The following is a 20,067-nucleotide window of genomic DNA, read 5'->3' as shown; positions in this document are numbered from 1 at the left end:
ATAATGCTTTTTGGAACATACAATATTGAGAAATCTTAATTTCAGCATCATATTTATGATTTAAAACTATAAAAAATTGTGTTACAGGATCTACAGGGGCTTAGCTAGAGCAATTTTAAATATACGCACAAATGTACACGCAGGAGATCAAGGGGGCCGCAAAGGCCCCCTTGCGTGTCCAGGGCAGAGCCTAGTGGGGGTTCAGAGGGCGAAACCACCGAAAGCTCCGCGGAATTAGTATTTGAAGATGATTTGATTATACAATTTCAAGTGTATTTAATATCACATAAATGTGGTTTAAATCCTAAAAAAAAGCAATTTTATTAAAGACATATTACACCCAGGGAGATACTTAACGCTGGCTTTTTCTTATTTAAATGAGAGTCCTCGATACTTCCGTTTTAGAGCTGTCGACAAAAACAAAGCTGAAAAGGTTAATAACAGTTTCTTAAACTATCCGATTTTAAAGCTTATTTTTCAAAAATCGGAGAATGTTATGCCAAGTATAACATCTTTCTCATTGTTTTGGATTTTTCTTAAAAGGGACTCCACTGCGGTTTTTTTAACATGATGGGACTGAAAATATGTTTTCCAGATAACTATACCAATTGATGTATGTTTAGACGACTAATCCTTGTGCAAAAAAACAGATTATTCTCGCACTTCCAGAATAATTATTCAAATTGTAAAAGAATGACCCAAAATGAAAAGCGTTTAAACGCTTTTCACTCAAACCGGGCTAAGAAAAGCATAAAAATACGATTTCCAATATATTTCAAAGTATATTTCTTAACTTTCTTTGCATATAGTTCTGTTTAAAGTGCCTCCGCTCATTTATGTAAGAAATTCAAATGTTATGTTTTAGGCTTTTAAACCTCAGTGGAGTATCTTTAACTATAAATTTCGCCCAAGCAATGCTACGCGAATTAACAGTTTAATGTTCAAATCAAACCGAAGGAATATGAAGAATACGTACCCAATGACCTAAGATCAAATCAAATGATCTAGATTAAAGACACTCTTTTTGAAAAACATTCAACATCTAGGAAACAATAATTTAAAATGACATTGAAATTTGCTCTTGAAAGTCATCTAATTATTGATGAAAAAAGTCATCTAATTATTGATGATCGAAGAAGTTTTTTGAAATAACACATTTTATAGATATACATATGTATAGCGATGTAGTGTAGTACATACTGATCGAAGAACCTAATACAGTGTCTATTCTAGGAGGGGGGATGGGGCGATTCACTCATAATTTTTGAGAATCCCCCCCCCCAATCTTTTTCAGAGGCAGGGGGAAAAATTTACATAGAGAGAGAAGGAAAAGATCAACATATGTAATAAATTCTCACTTTTCGATACCCCCCCCCTGGTTTTTTTAAATCCTAGAATAGACACTGCTAATATCTCAATGCATTTGGAGATTCTGTTTTACTTTTGGTATATCCATGAATTTTAATCGGCATAACCCCACAATTTCGACACATATTGTATGGCTGTGATGGCTCCATCACATTTGCGAGGGCTCTTTTGCATTGCCTATGACACGAGCACCGTAACAATTGCTCGCATTTGAATAATGTTAACACTTTATTTATTTAATCAAGCTCTGTGAAATACGTTTTGTATTCAGCAAAATGGGATGTTAGGATCATGTTCCATCCACGATAAAATTTGCTGATATTTACGGTAAAGAAATCACACCGGTTAATATTTGGTAAACGTTCCGGCAACGTTGTCTTGGGTATTACCATTTTTACTATTTTCGGTGTTTTTTTTTCCAAATTGTTGCAAGAAAAATATAATCCTTCCAAAATTCAATGTTGAAACCATTTGCAACAGACTGATTTTCAGACGCTCACTTGATGCGACATATCGAACATGTATAATATGTACGTCTCATATCCATAACTGTCAATTGGAACTTGCACACATCTTGTTATATTAATCACATTTAAATTCAGTCATTCAAATCAATTTGTTTTAATATTAAGAACGTGCCCTATTCCGCTCAAAACAAAACTTAAGTCATCACATTATAATACCACAAAGTTATATAGACATATAATATTTTCTTACATGTTGTTTTTTTTATGATATCTATCTATGACATGTCGATATTATAAAAATATATGCATTATTTTCTTTTATTCATAAAATTAAAAGAATTGCATTTTTTAAAAAAGCAAATGTATTATTTCGTAATATTTTACAGAAAGAGCTCGTAGTCAAGTAGCTATTTAATCACTGTTAAAAACGAAACAGAGTCCATATGATTTTATAAGTACCAGTACTACCTATATTACTTAAAAAACAAAGGAATAATTTTGTATAACTATGTAAAAAAAGAAAAAAGAAAGAATCTAGTACATTATAATCAGGGTCTGTCCCTGTTGTAATCAAATACAATAAATATGGTCTTTTGGCGTATATAGGCAGAGCAGGATATAAGCCTTTACTCAAAATACATTGGAATTAGAGCTAATTGATTATTCGTGATTTTACTAGGTGAATCGTAATACTTAGTGATAAATAACTTGTGAACAAAAAATGCCATGTTGACCAAGGGTCGATTTAACAAGGGAACAAGCCACTTAGATGTGCTTATGCTTATTTTTTATACATGTCTGTCTTTAACTAATATTTAACTCTTTTACAGGAATGTACATTATATATTATATATATATATATTATCTGTTATTTGTTTTATTAAATCCATGTTTTAGTTGCTTTAATATCTTACTTCCATGTACTTAAATGTGCTTATGCTTATATTTTCTTTTATAGCTGCTTTACTTTTGTTTAGTTCATATACTATTGTTTGTCGGAAAATAGCTCATGAGCTAATGTTTTCTGTTTATATGTATCCGACGTAAAATAAATTTTCTTGTATCTTGTATCTTGTATTTAACAGCTAGAGCACTGTGACCTGATCGGGACTAATTTATACCTGCATTCGGTAAAATCCGTTATTAACGGATTTATCCGGATATGCGAATTAATCTTTTGTAAATTGAGTTATGAATTTTTCAGCCGAAATTGGAAATGTTAGTTTTTTCAGTATCAATGAATAGTATTATTATAAGTTATGAATTATTATTGCAAAGTTGAGGCCAAAACTGTCTATATCGGACAATAGAGTTTTCGAACTATTTACCGGAAGAAGTAACATGTCGATGTGTTGTTAGGTCAATGTTATGGCGGATTTTATCATTGCAAAAAATTGAGAAATTGTATGGTTTCCTTTTGTTTGTAGTTGTCGGCAGTCAGCACTTATGTGTACAAGTTGAAACTTTAACCAATACCATTTGTGTCAGTGAAATTTAACTGAAAATGACAACTTTTTCCCCATTTACACCACCTATTGTGAAACGTTTACTAAGTTTGAAAAAGGGAGATTCAGAAAAAGAAGACAAGTGGAGTGAAAAGGCAGTGAAAAGTCTAGTAAAGAAATTGAAAAAGACTGGAGGCTTAGATGAACTAGAAAAGTCTGTAACACAGCAAGATTCAAGCACAAAATGTATCACTATACCCAGGTAAATTTCACATAGCCAGCTATTGACTGATGAATAGAAGCATGAGCCATACATTCTAGACAGATACTGAGGATTTTGAAATTTATCAATCATTTTAAACTATATAAAATGTGCTTTGACATTGCAACAATCTCATATCTACAAAATACTGTTATGAATCATTGCAGTTTGCATGATCTAAAAATTTAAAATTTTATGGGGTTTTTCCCCCATCCAAAAATGGGGGAAAATTTGAATAACACTTTGGGGACATGATTTCCCAAAATTATCAGACATACGAAAATAATTCATTTTTTTTTAAAGTTTAGGCTTTTTTAAACAGCTATCATCCAGTCAACTTTAAAAAATGAAATAAAAAAAATGAGTAAGTTCAAAAAAAAATTTCGCAAAAAAATTTAAAACAACCCTAGTACCGTTGTGGTGCTACACCATGGCAGAAAATTTTAAGATACGTGAAAATTAACTGAATTAAGTTGGAAAGATTGTCAGATGCGAGACTTGGCATGCATTGACTTCATTAAAATAGGCGATCTGAAAAAAAAATTTGCAAATTGAGCAATGGGGCGGCCTTGATGCAACACTAATTGAATTATTGCACAAAGCACAGGGTTAGTTCAGCCAGTCAACTGGTAAAGGTCAACTCGGCATGGGTCAATTTGGCCCTTTGGTTTATATAGAATTTATTTTAGTTCGATTGTGTAGCAAGCTATAAGCTTATAGACACAGTTTTGAATCCAGAGCTCCAGATAGCGTGCGTATAAGCGTAAAATACGCATAGAAAATCTAAAATACGCATCACTTTCAAAATTCGTGCGTCAATGTTACGCACAACAAAATGAAAATACGCTTGTATGTCAAAATTTAAGCGTAAAAGAATAGAAGTGTAAACATTTGATATTCAGATAGAGGATGTTTTGAGCATAAAAATACAATATATTTCCATTTTATTGCATTGAAAACTAAAAGTTCTGTTGTCAACAACGCATGTTAAAAACGAAAGTAGCAGGAAGTACAGAAGGGAGGTAACTCCCGTAGATCAACCTGTGAAATTATTGACAGACAATCATCGTAGGAGTTAACATAGTATTAAGTTTGTTTAGGCATCTATTGACATGCTTATGTCTCAATATAAACAAAAATATATTTTAATTTCTTTCACATTTGTTGTTGGAACAAAAAAACATGTTTTTCACCTGCAGTTTTGTACTCAATATTTCGTACCCAGACTAAAGTTACGGACAATTTTCTCTCAGACCAATACTTTTTTTTTAAGGAAAGATAAAAAATCTTGTTTATTTTTCTTTAATTCTAATTTCAACTATAATTGTTCAAACTGAAGCACATGATAAGCTACATGCCAACAGAAATAAAGAAAGAAAAATAGTGACTCCTAGAAAATATATTAATTTTAGGGCTTCCACTAGTGGAAGTTTGGGAGTCATTTACTCCTTCATTTTGGCAGTGACTTACAATATCAGAGATTTTGAAGTCTTTGACTTCCAAATTTTGAAAATGGAAGCCCTGATAATTTTGCAGTGTATCCTGAACTTGAGTTCCAGTATACTCTGGAAGTCTGACTTTACAGGGCATGTTTTGTATTGCTTCACATGAATCAGTATTTTATTTTTAAAGGTTTTTCTAAAAAATGAAAATAAACAAACAAACAAAAACAATAAGTTTAATTTGTTTATAAAAAATGCAAAATGCTTTTTTGAAAGATTTTACCCCTTAAGTTTTTCAGATTTTACAATTTACCCCTCACTCTAAATTTTGAGGGGTAAAAACCCCTTGGCCAAAAATATTATCTGGAGCTCTGTGAATCTGTACCTGGAACCAACCAGTACTGAGCAATGAGTGTAAATTTTCTTGCTCAAGGAAACAATGACTGGCCCCTGACGGGGTTTGAACGCATGCTGTTAGCGATCATTAGATTACTAGTCCGATGCGTTAACCACTCGGCCATGCCGCCACTAAAACTTGGCCCTTTATTCAAAACCTTTTAGGATATAGATAATTAGATTGATTAGTAAACAAACTTTTAAAGGAGTAAATTACTATAAAAGAATGGGAACAATAGGTATTAACAGTAAATTTCCTTTGATGCTATTCATTCAGTAAGCTCTTATGTGGCTACTTTTTAGCTCACCTGTCACAAAGTCACATGGTGAGCTTTAGTGTTTGCTTTCCGTCTGGTGTCCGTCCGTAAACTTTTACTTTAAACAACATCTCCTCATAAACCGCTAAGCCAATTTCATCCAAACTTCACAGGAATGTTCCTTTGGTAGTCAACTTTAAAATTTGTTCAAAGAATTTAATTCCATGCAGAACTCTGGTTGCCATGGCAACCGGAAGAAAAAGCTGAAAAAATCTTCTTTTAAAAATCATAAGAGCTAGAGCTTAAATATTTGGCATGAAACATCATCTAGTCAGTGTCTACCAAGTTGTTCAAATAAAAGCCCTGGGGTCAAAATTGGCCCACCCCGGGGGTCATTGTTTTTCCCTTGTTGTATATAGTAAAAACTTAAAAAATCTTCTTTTAAAAAACCCAAATAGCTAGAGCTTAGATATTAAGCATGAAACATCTTCTAGTGGAGGTCTACCAAGTTTGTTCAAATAAAAGCCCTGGGGTCAAAATTGGCCCCACCCTGGGGTCATTGTTTTTCCCTTGATGTATAAAGTAAACACTTAAAAATCTTCTTTTAAAAAACCCAAAGAGCTAGAGCTAAGATATTTTAGCATGAAACATCTTTTAATGAGTGTCTACCAAGTTTGTTCAAATAAGGGCCTTGGTGTAAAAATTGGCCCCGCCCCAAGGTCATTGAGTTTCCTTAAATGTGTAGAGTAAAAACTTAAAAATTCTTCTTTAAAAAAAACAAAAAGAGAGAGTTATGTTCAAATAAATATCTCCTGGGTTAAATTGTTCCAATAAACCCAGGGGCCTTTTTCTGGCAGGGGGGTGGGGTCTTGTTATCATCCCTATTGTTCTGTTAAAACTTTAATAAAAAAAGTAGAGAACCAAGAGTAGACCCCTTAAATACCAAAAACTTTTTGGCTGTCTACGTTTTTTCAATAAAATGAGTTAAAAGTCAGAAAAAAAGATAAGGTCTAATGTCTATCCTTATTTGGAATTGTTTTAAACTTTTTAAAAAAAATTTCCTGAATTGTTTATCTGTGCGTAGATTTAACCAAAATTAACGTCTTGTACATTCGTTGTTTTGGACTAATTATATCGATATGCATGATATCCGAATATTCCCGAATCAATGCCAACTAATCAACGGTCTCCGGTCTTTGACGGTCCCGGTCTCCAAAGACCGACTAAGCATGAGAACAGCGATTTGTCTACTCAGGTTTGACGGTCTTTACAGACCGGCAGAGACCGTTTTTTTGCGGAGACCGTCAATAAGTAGGTCCCAGCTGTATCAATAGACGCTTTGAAAAGCAATAATGGCGTCATACAGAAGGGAAAATGATTTGAAACAAAACAGTCGCAAATAATAAAAAATCAGTCAGAAAACGAACTTGTTTAAAAATATTATGGAATATAACATGAGCATTTTATACAAAATTAAAACAATTGTGAAAAGTTCTAGTAAAACTGTTAATCAAAACAGTTACGATATCTAAATTTAATTTTATTGATATTGAAACCATAAAATTCATATCTTCATAATTGAATACCCAATTGATCTTGAAATCGAAGAGTATCGAGTTTTTGAATACCCAATTAAATGGAGCCAATACCCAATTCCAAAGGAAACGATGGAGTAATACTCAATTCACTTTTAAAGCTTATCTGTTGCTCTGCTATATACAGGTGTGCGGTCTCATGCCATCATGGCCCTCTTGTTCTGTTAAGTGGCTTAAAGTACAAAAGAGAGAACAAAAGATTAGCCACTTAAATACCAAACTTTTGGCATGTCTGGTTGTCAGTAGACTTATGAAGTTAGAAGTCAGAAAAAATGTAAATGTCTAAATTCTATACTTATTTGATTGTAAACTTTTTAAAAAGAAATTTCCTGATGTTTTAATCTGTGTGTACAATGTTAAAATACACCATCTTGTAGCATGCTATTCCACCCTATACTACTAGATGTACTATGCATCTTCATCCAGTTGAACACAAGCTCAGCGCCCATTATAAATTGGTCATATCAAGGCAAATGACCAATGCTTTAATTAATATAATTATGTGCAGTACTAAAGATAGTTCCGCCTGTCAAGTTGTTTTGGTAAAAAATGGACACATTTATCATTAGGTCTGGTTCTGCAGAGAACTTGAACAGCTCAAAATCAAATGACTGCAATATATGCACAGTGACAGGTGTTTTTAAAGATAGCTGGTTTACCGATTTTACCTGGCTCTAAAAAGAAAGACGATAATTTTGATCCTGCAAACCAGTCAATTATCATGGTAGAATATTAGATATTGCAGTTAGAGAAATTAATTTTTTTTTTTTTTCGCTTTGTTGGAAAAAATATTTAGGCAGCTTATAGTGATGATTGGTATGTTATAACTGACAGATTCAAAGATTGTGTTTAATGGTTTATAATACAATGTATATAGGTATCCAGTAGAGCAACAGATGTAAGTGTATTGTTCACATTTCATTACCTGATCTCTTTATAGAGTTGTCTTTCTGCTTATATAAGTAATTATAAATTATGACCTGTATTGAGTATATAACTGTACAAGGTTAACTTTTATTAACTTTTGTCAAGAATATTGGAAACCAAGGTAAGACACCAAGATAAAACCGCATAATTATCGTCTCTCCATCCAATCCAATCGTTAGCCACATTAATGGGATAACTATTAGGTGTACTGTTATCAAAATAATAATAATAAGTAGAGAGAATGGTCATTGTAAGTAGGTGACCTGTTGTTATTCCATTGTCAAGACTTATTACAAGTTTGCTGTTTATTTTAACTTGTTTCTAGTGATAATAGGCCAGCAAAATGAATATTAAGGCCCTGATACATTTTAGGGTGGATTATCAATTTCCGACCTGTCTCTGATGTTTATTTTTGTATTTAATACACTTGATATATCTAACAGTAACACTATTTTTAATAAAGTTGACATTTCTGGCAGTCTCTGTACTTTTCATTAACTTATACACAGTTGCCTCCCTTATGTGTATACAATGTCCACTAGAACTGACTAGAATTGTATTTTTTACTATAAATTCCAATAAAGCTGTACAATTTAGCTGAAGTTGTAATAATAAAATCAAGTGATCCTTGCTTAAAACCTACTTTCACTTTACAGCGAGCTGTTTTGATGACGTAAAATGTGACATCATTGTAACAGTTTTTGTACATGCTCCAGCGGCACTGAATTAATGGTTTATGAAGTTTTAATCTGAGCGATCGAAGCTAATGCTATCAAGTCCTCATAAATTAATTCACATGACCAGATCATAATATTTTGGCAAATCATAGTTGAATATTTGATTAGTATTTACATATATAGTAACAAGTGTATGAATGGAAATAATTATGTAGGTCCATTTTGATTCCTTGTTAATTTAGAAATATAGAGAAGTTTAATGATAGACAACTTTGTATTAGGGATTTGGTATAGTAAGTTAATAAAGTTCACCAGTATTGCTTGTTCATTTTTTTCTGACCACAGTTATTGTTCATATTAATTAACTGTATAAAATACTTTTAAAAAACAGTTGAAAAAAACAATGTAAAAAAACCTGACACTGGGTCTGTTGTTGAAAAATAGAAACTGGGAACCAGACTGAAAAATTTTCTTTTCCATCATCATCAATGTTTGCATTGTGGTCATGTTCTATAGTTAAGTACTGGTACTGAAGTAATAAAATACAGTTATACCCAGATTCTGTTTTTGTAACAATTGCAAGAAGGTGCATGTTACTTGTTATGATTTATGTTAAAAGTTAGCTTTCACTATTTTGTTTGCATGTCAGTTATTTGTTATTTGATTATTAACACTTATCTTTGTTGATTTAACATTGATTAGACTAAATGTTATTATGTGCATATTTTATAATTATAATTGGAATAAAAAATTACGGATAAAATTGTATTTATTAGAAATCTTTTCTTCATAAAGTTAGATTGCTCATGTCATCATCTTAGTTACATAGATTTTTAAACCAAATCGATGACTTGTCTAACACCTAATTTTTATAAAACTTATTTTATTAATAAATACTAAAATTAAGTTAGAAAACTTTGTTTGATAAAGAATTTCAATATAAAATCAGCTGTGTTTCAACCAAAAGTGCAGTCCAGCTTCAGTCTGGCATATACAGAGTTTATATAGGTTTTTTCCTTATTGAAGGGAGATAAATCCAGCAATTACTTTTTCACACTGGTTATGACAATTTGTCTGACCTTTGTCAACACTGTAAATCTATCTGTCTACCAATGTATATATACCTTTTTTTTAATGGAATATTCCTTGAATGCATGTCCTCTACTTTTGAATGGAGTAGAATGGAGTCAAGGTTACAGGTGCCAAACTCCTCACAGCGGTTACGTCACGCTTTGCTACTTTAACCACTGCCACCACTGAAATCACGTGATGATAGTTGTATCATGTGACAAAAACATGGCGGCCAGTTTCAGAACGCCAGGGATCCCATATCAAATTGGCAGATTTATAATTACATCCTTACCAGACAAAATAAGTTCAAGACACACAATTTGTTATCACTTTAAAACAAGTGCCGGATAAAATTTATTGTGCAATCGTTCAATATCTGTTTATATTCTACCATTGTTTACTATGCATACGGTGTCACAGTGAAAATATCTTTCGTTATGTTTACAAAATAATTTTTATACGTATATTTTTTTACTTTCTTGTACATTAAGCATAACTATTTAACGAAAGAAAACTAAAATGATATAAAGTATTCTATTTTTAAATTAAAAGTGAAAAAAATATATCCGGCTATATTCGACCGAATTTACTTGTGGTGGCAGTGGTTACTGTACAGATCAGGGGAAGTTACCGCTGCGAGGAGTTTGTACAGGTGCTATAGGTTTTTACTTTTTTTGCTCATATTGCCTTGATTTATTGATAGTGAGCAGGTATATACCATATTGATAGTGAGCAGGTATATACCATATTGATAGTGAGCAGGTATATACCATGTTGGTAGTGAGCAGGTATATACCATATAAATAGTGAGCAGGTATATACCATGTTGATAGTGAGCAGGTATATACCATATAAATAGTGAGCAGGTATATACAATATTGATAGTGAGCAGGTATATACATTACCATATAGATAGTGAGCAGGTATATACCATATAAATAGTGAGCAGGTATATACCATGTTGATAGTGAGCAGGTATATACCATATTGATAGTGAGCAGGTATATACAATATTGATAATGAGCAGGTACCGTATATACCATATTGATAGTGAGCAGGTATATACCATGTTGATAGTGAGCAGGTATATACAATATTGATAATGAGCAGGTACCGTATATACCATATTGATAGTGAGCAGGTATATACAATATTGATAATGAGCAGGTACCGTATATACCATATTGATAGTGAGCAGGTATATACCATGTTGATAGTGAGCAGGTATATACCATATTGAAAGTGAGCAGGTATATACAATATTGATAATGAGCAGGTACCGTATATACCATATTGATAGTGAGCAGGTATATACCATATTGATAGTGAGCAGGTATATACCATATTGATAGTGAGCAGGTATATACAATGTTGATAGTGAGCAGGTATATACCATATTGATAGTGAGCAGGTACCGTATATACCATGGGTTATAAACATACATCAGCTAGTCTTCTATTTAACTGTGATCAGTGAGTGGCCCTTCCATAGTTTACTTAATATGGTCAGTGTCAGAGTGATCCTTCCTTTGTGTAATTAATAAGATGGTCAGTGAGTGGCCCTTCCTTAGTTTACTTAATATGGTCAGTGTCAGAGTGATCCTTCCTTTATGTAATTAATAAGATGGTCAGTGAGTGGCCCTTCCTTAGTTTACTTAATATGGTCAGTGTCAGAGTAATCCTTCCTTTGTGTAATTAATAAGATGGTCAGTGAGTGGCCCTTCCTTAGTTTACTTAATATGGTCAGTGTCAGAGTAATCCTTCCTTTGTGTAATTAATAAGATGGTCAATGAGTGGTCCTTCCTTAGTGTAATTAATAAGATGGTCAATGAGTGGTCCTTCCTTAGTGTAATTAATAAGATGGTCAATGAGTGGTCCTTCCTTAGTGTAATTAATAAGTTGGTCAATGAGTGGTCCTTCCTTAGTGTAATTAATAAGATGGTCAATGAGTTGTCATAAGTTTAAGTGGGGAGATCATTGAGTGGTAGTTGTGAACTTGTCAGTGACTCAGGGATTATTTTTGCCTAAGTCAGAAATGAAACTGTTAACAAGACACATTCAGGTAAGAGCCTCATGTTCAAAATGAATTCAGGTAAGAGCCTCATGTTCAAAATGAATTGAAGATATAATGTTTCATAATTTAGTGAGTTTTATTTATTTATAGGTGCTGTGTTGTTTTCATTAAAATTTTTGTTCCTTATTGTCTTCCAAACAAAATTTACTAAGTAAAGATTGCATTTTCCTAAACCACATTTTAAAACTTGTAATAATACTTTGTACAGTCTTTTATACATATATGGCAATTTTATTTTAAATATCTATTTCAAAATTACCTTCATTATTGGCTCTTTCACCCTCTTATATTACAAAAAAAAGCAATTTACGACTATCCCTGCTAGTCTGTCATATATCTTTATTAGTTTTTTTTTTCAAAGGCAGACACCAGTATGTAGTTTTCTTAATGCCGTCTCTAGTCGTTATTTAAATGTTGAGATTTTAGTTCAATAAAGGTTCAGATATATGCTGTGGAAGCAGCAGGGATAGAGGCTGAAGTTTGTTTTTTGCAAGGCGTGACAGCAGAATGTATGTCTGCTAGAAGTTTAGATCTACATTGAAGATATATCGATTTCATGTCACTTGAGATTTCCAAGGAAATTATTTTAGTCTAGTATTATTTAAGATTCCCAACTGTGTGCTTCTAGTACAGTTTTTGTTGGTTGGTTTTTATTTTGTTTGAATATTCTTGTTTTTTTTGTTGTTATTTTTTTTGCAATATTTTTTTACATTATTTTGTCAATGTTTTCATAAGAAGTTATGAAGTTATGTTTGATATGAAGTTATGGTTTTATTGCCTTAAGTGTGTTTAAGTTACTTTGCGCTTTCACATTGATGTAATCATTAGATGAGTGCAGGTGCCCAATAATTCTTTACACCATTAGATGAGTGCAGGTGTCCAATAAAACTTTACACCAATAGATGAGTGCAGGTGTCCAATAATTCTTTACACCATTAGATGAGTGCAGGTGTCCAATAAAACCTTACACCATTAGATGAGTGCAGGTGTCCAATTATACTTTACACCAATAGATGAGTGCAGGTGTCCAATAATTCTTTACACCATTAGATGAGTGCAGGTGCCCGATACTACCTTACACCATTAGATGAGTGCAGAAGCCCAATAATACTTTACACCATTAGATGAGTGCAGGTGCCCAATAATACTTTACACCATTAGATGAGTGCAGGTGTCCAATAAAACCTTACACCATTAGATGAGTGCAGAAGCCCAATAATACTTTACACCAATAGATGAGTGCAGGTGTCCAATAATACTTTACACCAATAGATGAGTGCAGGTGTCCAATAATTCTTTACACCATTAGATGAGTGCAGGTGTCCAATAAAACCTTACACCATTAGATGAGTGCAGGTGTCCAATAATACTTTACACCAATAGATGAGTGCAGGTGTCCAATAATTCTTTACACCATTAGAAGAGTGCAGGTGCCCGATAATACCTTACACCATTAGATGAGTGCAGAAGCCCAATAATACTTTACACCAATAGATGAGTGCAGGTGTCCAATAATTCTTTACACCATTAGATGAGTGCAGGTGTCCAATAAAACCTTACACCATTAGATGAGTGCAGAAGCCCAATAATACTTTACACCATTAGATGAGTGCAGGTGCCCAATAATACTTTACACCAATAGATGAGTGCAGGTGTCCAATAATTCTTTACACCATTAGATGAGTGCAGGTGCCCAATAATTATTTACACCATTAGATGAGTGCAGGTGCCCAATAATTATTTACACCATTAGATGAGTGCAGGTGCCCAATAATACTTTACACCATTAGATGAGTGCAGGTGCCAGATAATTCTTTACACCATTAGAAAGTGCAGGTTTCCGATAATACCTTGCACCATTAGAGAGTGCAGGCGCCCCATAATACCTTACATCATTAGAGAGTGCAGGCGCCCCATAATTCTTTACACCATGAGATGAGTGCAGGCGCCCCATAATACCTTACATCATTAGAGAGTGCAGGTGTCCAATAATTCTTAATAATAATAATAGTAATAATAATAACTTTATTTACCCAAGGTAACACATTAAGACATATACAGATTGCAACATCTTATTTACAATGCGGCCTTCTAAAATAAAAATAAAAACACACACACAAAAGAACACATATCAATCAAAGAAAATATAACATGTAAAAAGAAATGATTAAATGGTTATCACAATTTTAACATATATTAACACATATACTGAACATTCATACAATTCATTTTATTTATCATTAAACATAATACTTCCATCAGTGCATCATTTTAATCTGCAATTTAAAAAGTAAAATTAACTTACAAAATTAACACAGTCAAAAAACTTGAAACTAAGACAGACACCCATTATTAGAAAACATAATAATAAAAAAACACATGTATGAATGTAAAGAGCGTATCCTGTTAGATGAGCACCATTAGATGAGTGCAGGTGTCCAATTATACTTTACACCATTAGAGAGTGCAGGCGCCCCATAATTCTTTACACCATGAGATGAGTGCAGGCGCCCCATAATACCTTACATCATTAGAGAGTGCAGGTGTCCAATAATTCTTTACACCATTAGAGAGTGCAGGCGCCCCATAATTCTTTACACCATGAGATGAGTGCAGGCGCCCCATAATACCTTACATCATTAGAGAGTGCAGGTGTCCAATAATTCTTTACACCATTAGATGAGTGCAGGTGTCCAATTATACTTTACACCATTAGAGAGTGCAGGCGCCCAATAATACTTACTATAAATGAGTGCAGGTGCCCAAACATACTTAAAACAATTAGATGAGTAATACAGGTGCTAAATAATACTTTACACCATTATATGAGTGCAGGAGCCCAATAATACCTTATACCATTAGATGAGTGCAGGTAGTGCAGGTGCTCTCAATTAGATGTGTGCAGGAGCCCAATAATACTGTATTACCTTATAGTTATACCATTAGATAAGTGCAGGTGCCCCATAAAACCTTACACTATTAGATGAGTGCAGGTGCCCAATAATACTTTACACCATTAGAAGAGTGCAGGTGCCCAATAAATGAGTGCAGGTGCTCAATAATACTCAATAATTAGATGTGTGCAGGTGCCTGATATTGTTTAGCTTGGTTTCATTTTGTTCTGACTAGTTCTGTTTTATGGACAGTTAAGTTAACTTATGCATCAGAATGTACTGAGTATTACATAATGATAACTCTTTTTACACTTGCAGAATTTATATATTTGGCAAAGAAAAAGTAAACTTTAAATTTTCTCAAATATATAAGAGCCAACCAATTTGAACAATCCCATAGTATTGTATCATGCAATACCCAAACAGAAAGTTAACTGTTAAGTTAAAATGCTATGAATGAATCTTCCTGATATTATTGTATATATCATCAGCTGTATGTGGTGTGGTCTATATCTAGGCCAAAAAAGTAGTTCCTAGACAGTCTATGACATGGTGACCTCCCTTGAACTCAGCTGTTTGGGTCAGGTGTAATATATCAACCGGCAAGAACTAGGTCAGCAGTTGTTTACTTGTGAGAAAGTTTATTGATTAAGTAATCTTTTTAATTAAGGGAGGGGAAAAGGATTTAAAGAGGCATTTTATACAAGATTGAATGTGAAATAGTGGAGAAATATTGTGATTGATAAAGGTATAATGGGAAAGATTGTTTATATGAAAATGATTTCTACATGTGTACCATCAAGATAGTAATAAATAGTGTCACACATTCTCTACCTGATCAAATTATGAAGAAATATATCGGGCATCAGTAACAGCTCCTGTAGTTACTAGGAAAATATTTAATTTATATGTCCAAAATAATTAACTTGGTTTGTATTTGGAAATGTAGATTTGTTTAAAAAAAAATTTTTTTTTTTTAATGTTATGTATGCAGTTCTGTTGGTATCGTCATCAAGTATTTATTAGATATAACTGCAAATCGGCTCTTACTCGGCAGTAATTAGTGTAGCCGCTATTTCATTAAGAAACCAGTGCTGATATTGAAAATTGTGATTGGCATATTTTAATTAGCCAGGTCAGGTGTTTCTAAAAAGGCTGATAACACCGTAGCAATGTGAGGATACATTCAAATTTATTACATAGATAATGCACGTGGAGCTCAGCTCGCAGAGACAAATGTGAACACAGTAACTTTTTGATATATTTTAAACTCTATGAAAAATGTCAATTATTAATTTATTTTCTAGAAAAAGTAAACAAAACATTATTTTGTTTCATATGACAGGAATGAATTGCATTAACAATCCTAGGTATTGTTGAAAACTCATTGTTTTACATGCCAGATTAAGTAATATGACCCCATCCTTGTTTGTACGTGACTGTCGGAGAATAATAATGTTATGCTTAATTAAAGAGGTGACACTTTCTATATTTTTATCTGATATCGAGTTGTAAGAGCCGATTTGCAGTTATATGGGTAAGAGTTCGATAAGACTCCCTACGGTCGTCTTAATACGAACTCTTACCCATACATAACTAATTTATCAGTTTCTGAATATGTCTTATGTACATGTAATATGCAAATTATATTATAGATTCAGAAAAGACTTGCATCGATCTAGAAAAGACTTCCTTGCATTGAAGTAGAAAATTTGGATATGCCAATTAACTCAATGAAAGAAATTTAGATTTCCCAAAGTTAAATTGTCAGCCGATATTTGTAATGTTTAACAATGTTTTATGTGTATAATACTTAACATTGAAAGAGATTAATTTTAACTTGTGATGAATGGTTAGAAGTTATCTTATACTGGAACTGATTAAAGAGACTGGTCATAAAAGAAAACATGATGGTGACCCCATTCATAATGATGGTTTGACCAATTTAAACTTCATTGACTGATGTTAGTGATCCAGTTATGTTATTACTGAAATTTCCATGGGCTCATTACAGCTTGACCCAAACTTCCATGGCTTGATAATGGTGATTCCATTACAGCTTGACCCAAACTTCCATCTATTGATAATGGTGACCCCATTATAGCTTGACCCAAACTTCCATCTATTGATAATGGTGACCCCATTATAGCTTGACCCAAACTTCCATCTATTGATAATGGTGACCCCATTACAGCTTGACCCAAACTTCCATGGCTTGATAATGGTGATTCATTACAGCTTGATCCAAACATCCATCGCTTGATATACAGCTTGACACAAACTTCCATGGCTTGATAATGGTGATTCCATTACAGCTTGACACAAACTTCCATGGCTTGATAATGCCAATGGTGATTCCATTACAACTTGGTCCAAACTTCCATGGCTTGATAATGGTGACCCCATTACAGCTTGACCCAAACTACCATGGCTTGATAATGTTGATCCCATAACAGCTTGACCCAAACTACCATGGCTTGATAATGGTGATATTACAGCTTGACCTAAACTACCATGGCTTGATAATGGTGATATTACAGCTTGATCCAAACTTTCATGGATTGATAATGGTGATTCCATTACAGCTTGACCCAAACTTCCATGGCTTGATAATGGTGATTTTATTATAATATTAAAGCTTGACCCAAACGTCCATGGCTAAATGATAATGGTTATTTAGTTACAGCTTGACCCAAACTTCCATGTGTTGATAATAATTGTACATTTTCAAAATACATAAAAGAATGCCATGGAGAAGAAATTATAAAAAAAAAGTGGGGAAGAGTTAGAGGAATGGTCAGAATGTTTAAATATTTTGTGAATATTTCGACAAATAAACTCCAATCATAATAAATATACATGTACATAAAAATTATGATAAAGACATGATTATTAAATTTAAGTGTAAAAGTATTGATATTTTTGTACCTATAAGTCCAGGGATTTTTTTGGCCTTATTTTATAGCCGATATTCGGTCATATTCCCAATCGAAAATAGTATATTATTTTCCCAATCCACAGGAAAAAATTCCCAATTGAAAGTTACAAAATAAAAATATTTAATAACAAATTCTAAAATCTTAGAAAATAAGGACTTCTTCACTGTTATGGTGTTTAATAGTTTGAAGATGCCTTCCTAGACAGTTATTCTTTGCATTCATTTAATCACTGCAAAATTTAAGTCATGCAATTTTTCCCAAATTTTAACAAAACATCGCTGAAATTCCAATTTCCATGGGTATGGGTCATGTTCCCAAAATCCTGGAAAAAAACCCTGAAGTCTATAACATCTTTTTATGTCTTGCAAAAGATCAGTAGAAGAGAACTTAAAAGCTAGACAGTCATATAACATCCATTTCAAGATGATGCAAGTCCTTTTTAGAATTCCTTTGTTTAGAGTATAGTTAAACACTAGCCTATACATGTATGTATATTTTGTATATTTTTTCAGGTCATTAGATGGTCGGTTACAAGTGTCGCATCGGAAGGGTCTTCCTCATGTTATATATTGCAGACTCTGGCGTTGGCCCGACCTACAATCTCATCAAGAACTTAGGGCCATTGAGACATGTGAATATGCATTTCATTTAAAACGGGACGAAGTCTGTGTTAACCCTTACCATTACACACGTGTTGATATGCCAGAAGGTTTAGTTGAGAATGGGGACAGCAACTCTTTATTAAGTGAGTAACTTATAATGTTGCTCGAATATTTAATGGTGTAATGTTATAAAAGTAAAAAGTTTACTCTTTATAGATACCATTTTTTACAGCATCTTGATTATTTTATTGATCGTAGTTGGTAATTAACACAGATACATACGTTTATTTCAATATACGATTGGTAGACATGGCACATCATAAAACATAGTACACAAAACAGAACAAAAAAGGTGAGTCAAACAACATTATAGATGAAGGATTAACAAACAAAAAAAATTCATTGCAGTCATTGCATTGATATACATTGTAGTGTTGTGTAACATAGAACAATTTTTGTCACAGATTTAATTTGTCACATAAAAAGAGCCCTGTGCAAAAATGCAGGACATGTATACAAGTGTAAACCACTTATAATCATAATTTGAATTTGTTGCCAAAAAGGAAACAAAAAAAGGGTAGGCTCAGAACAAAAAAAGGAAAACTTCAAGGAAAAAAGAAAAAAAAAGAAGAAAATTCTAAATATGACTGTAATCATATAAGAATAATTGAGGTGTGTCTGTGTCCAGCATTGATCACTTAAGATCAGATGAGGATTCATTATCTTCCATATTTGGTAGGTATATAATTGCAACTATTTACTCTACTATACCTATAATCAAAGCACAGAAGGCGCTGAATTTGTTTGGGTCTCAGAATGTCGGAAAGGTGAAGGTTGTGAGATTATAAAGCAATTTGTTTTTGTATAGTGCCACCAATGCTTTCTAGTGTTTTAATTGTAGTAAATTGGCTATAAGACTTATTGCAACACTGATATTCAATCCTATGTTTATTTGACTTAAACAATTTGAAATAAAATGAGTTGCCTTAACTGGGATTTGAACTCCAGACCTCTCGCTTCCTAAGCGAGCGCATAAACCCCTCGGCCACGGTGAATTTATATGTTAACGGCCTGAAGAAAAAAAATATTCTAAATTAGGTTTTGTAACGACGCTGCATGCATGTAACTGTTGTTTAACACAGATGTAAATAATCATTGAGCTTACTATAAGCATGTATATCTAAAAAGAATAAAACAATAATAGAAATCTTCGTCCATTCGGGAATTATTTTGCTTGAAAATTAATGCGCCTGTCATTTCACCATTTTTACGCAGTGATCTCCCCTGAATTTTTCGGCGTAAGTGTAGATATAAAGGGAAGTAACCGCTTCAAAAAAGCGGACTACTTTCGGCATTTGCAATTAACAGCATTAGAGTCTGAAATTTCGCTACCATTATTTGTTTGGTCTGACGACCCAAACAAATAAAAACAGAACAATGCAAGTATATGTTTATGCCCCTTTTTATCAAATTTTCTGTGAAATTATATATCTCCATGAAATTAACTATTTAACTGAATGTGTTCATGTTTTGCATGTGCACATATGTAATATCAAAACACTGGTCAAGTTGCATTTTTATTGCAATCAACTACAGATTTCAATCTTGATTAAATTTTTTAAATCAAAATAAACAAGAGATCAGGACACATA

General features: G+C 33.0%; 1 protein-coding gene across 18 annotated transcripts in view; it reads left to right on the top strand.

Annotated features, from left to right (window-relative positions):
- Nucleotides 1-3,158: 3,158 nt before the first annotated feature.
- LOC132731996 (mothers against decapentaplegic homolog 3-like) overlaps nucleotides 3,159-20,067 on the top strand; it is a 64,965-nt gene continuing 48,056 nt past the window's right edge. For 16 of the 18 annotated variants that reach the window (XM_060718309.1, XM_060718305.1, XM_060718308.1 and 13 more), the window contains exons 1-3: nucleotides 3,163-3,542; nucleotides 8,110-8,130; nucleotides 18,326-18,558. In XM_060718309.1, coding sequence (XP_060574292.1) covers nucleotides 3,340-3,542; nucleotides 8,110-8,130; nucleotides 18,326-18,558 — 457 coding nt within the window. In that variant the 5' untranslated portion in view covers nucleotides 3,163-3,339. Of the gene's footprint in view, nucleotides 3,543-8,109; nucleotides 8,131-18,325; nucleotides 18,559-20,067 lie in introns of all 18 variants that reach the window. The other 2 variants (XM_060718313.1, XM_060718315.1) reach the window with 2 other exon arrangements.

This window comes from Ruditapes philippinarum, unplaced genomic scaffold (assembly GCF_026571515.1).
Source record: "Ruditapes philippinarum isolate M1 unplaced genomic scaffold, ASM2657151v2 ctg3128_1_1_1_1, whole genome shotgun sequence".
NCBI classification, from domain to species: domain Eukaryota; kingdom Metazoa; phylum Mollusca; class Bivalvia; order Venerida; family Veneridae; genus Ruditapes; species Ruditapes philippinarum.
This window is presented reverse-complemented; position numbering and strand designations above follow the sequence as displayed.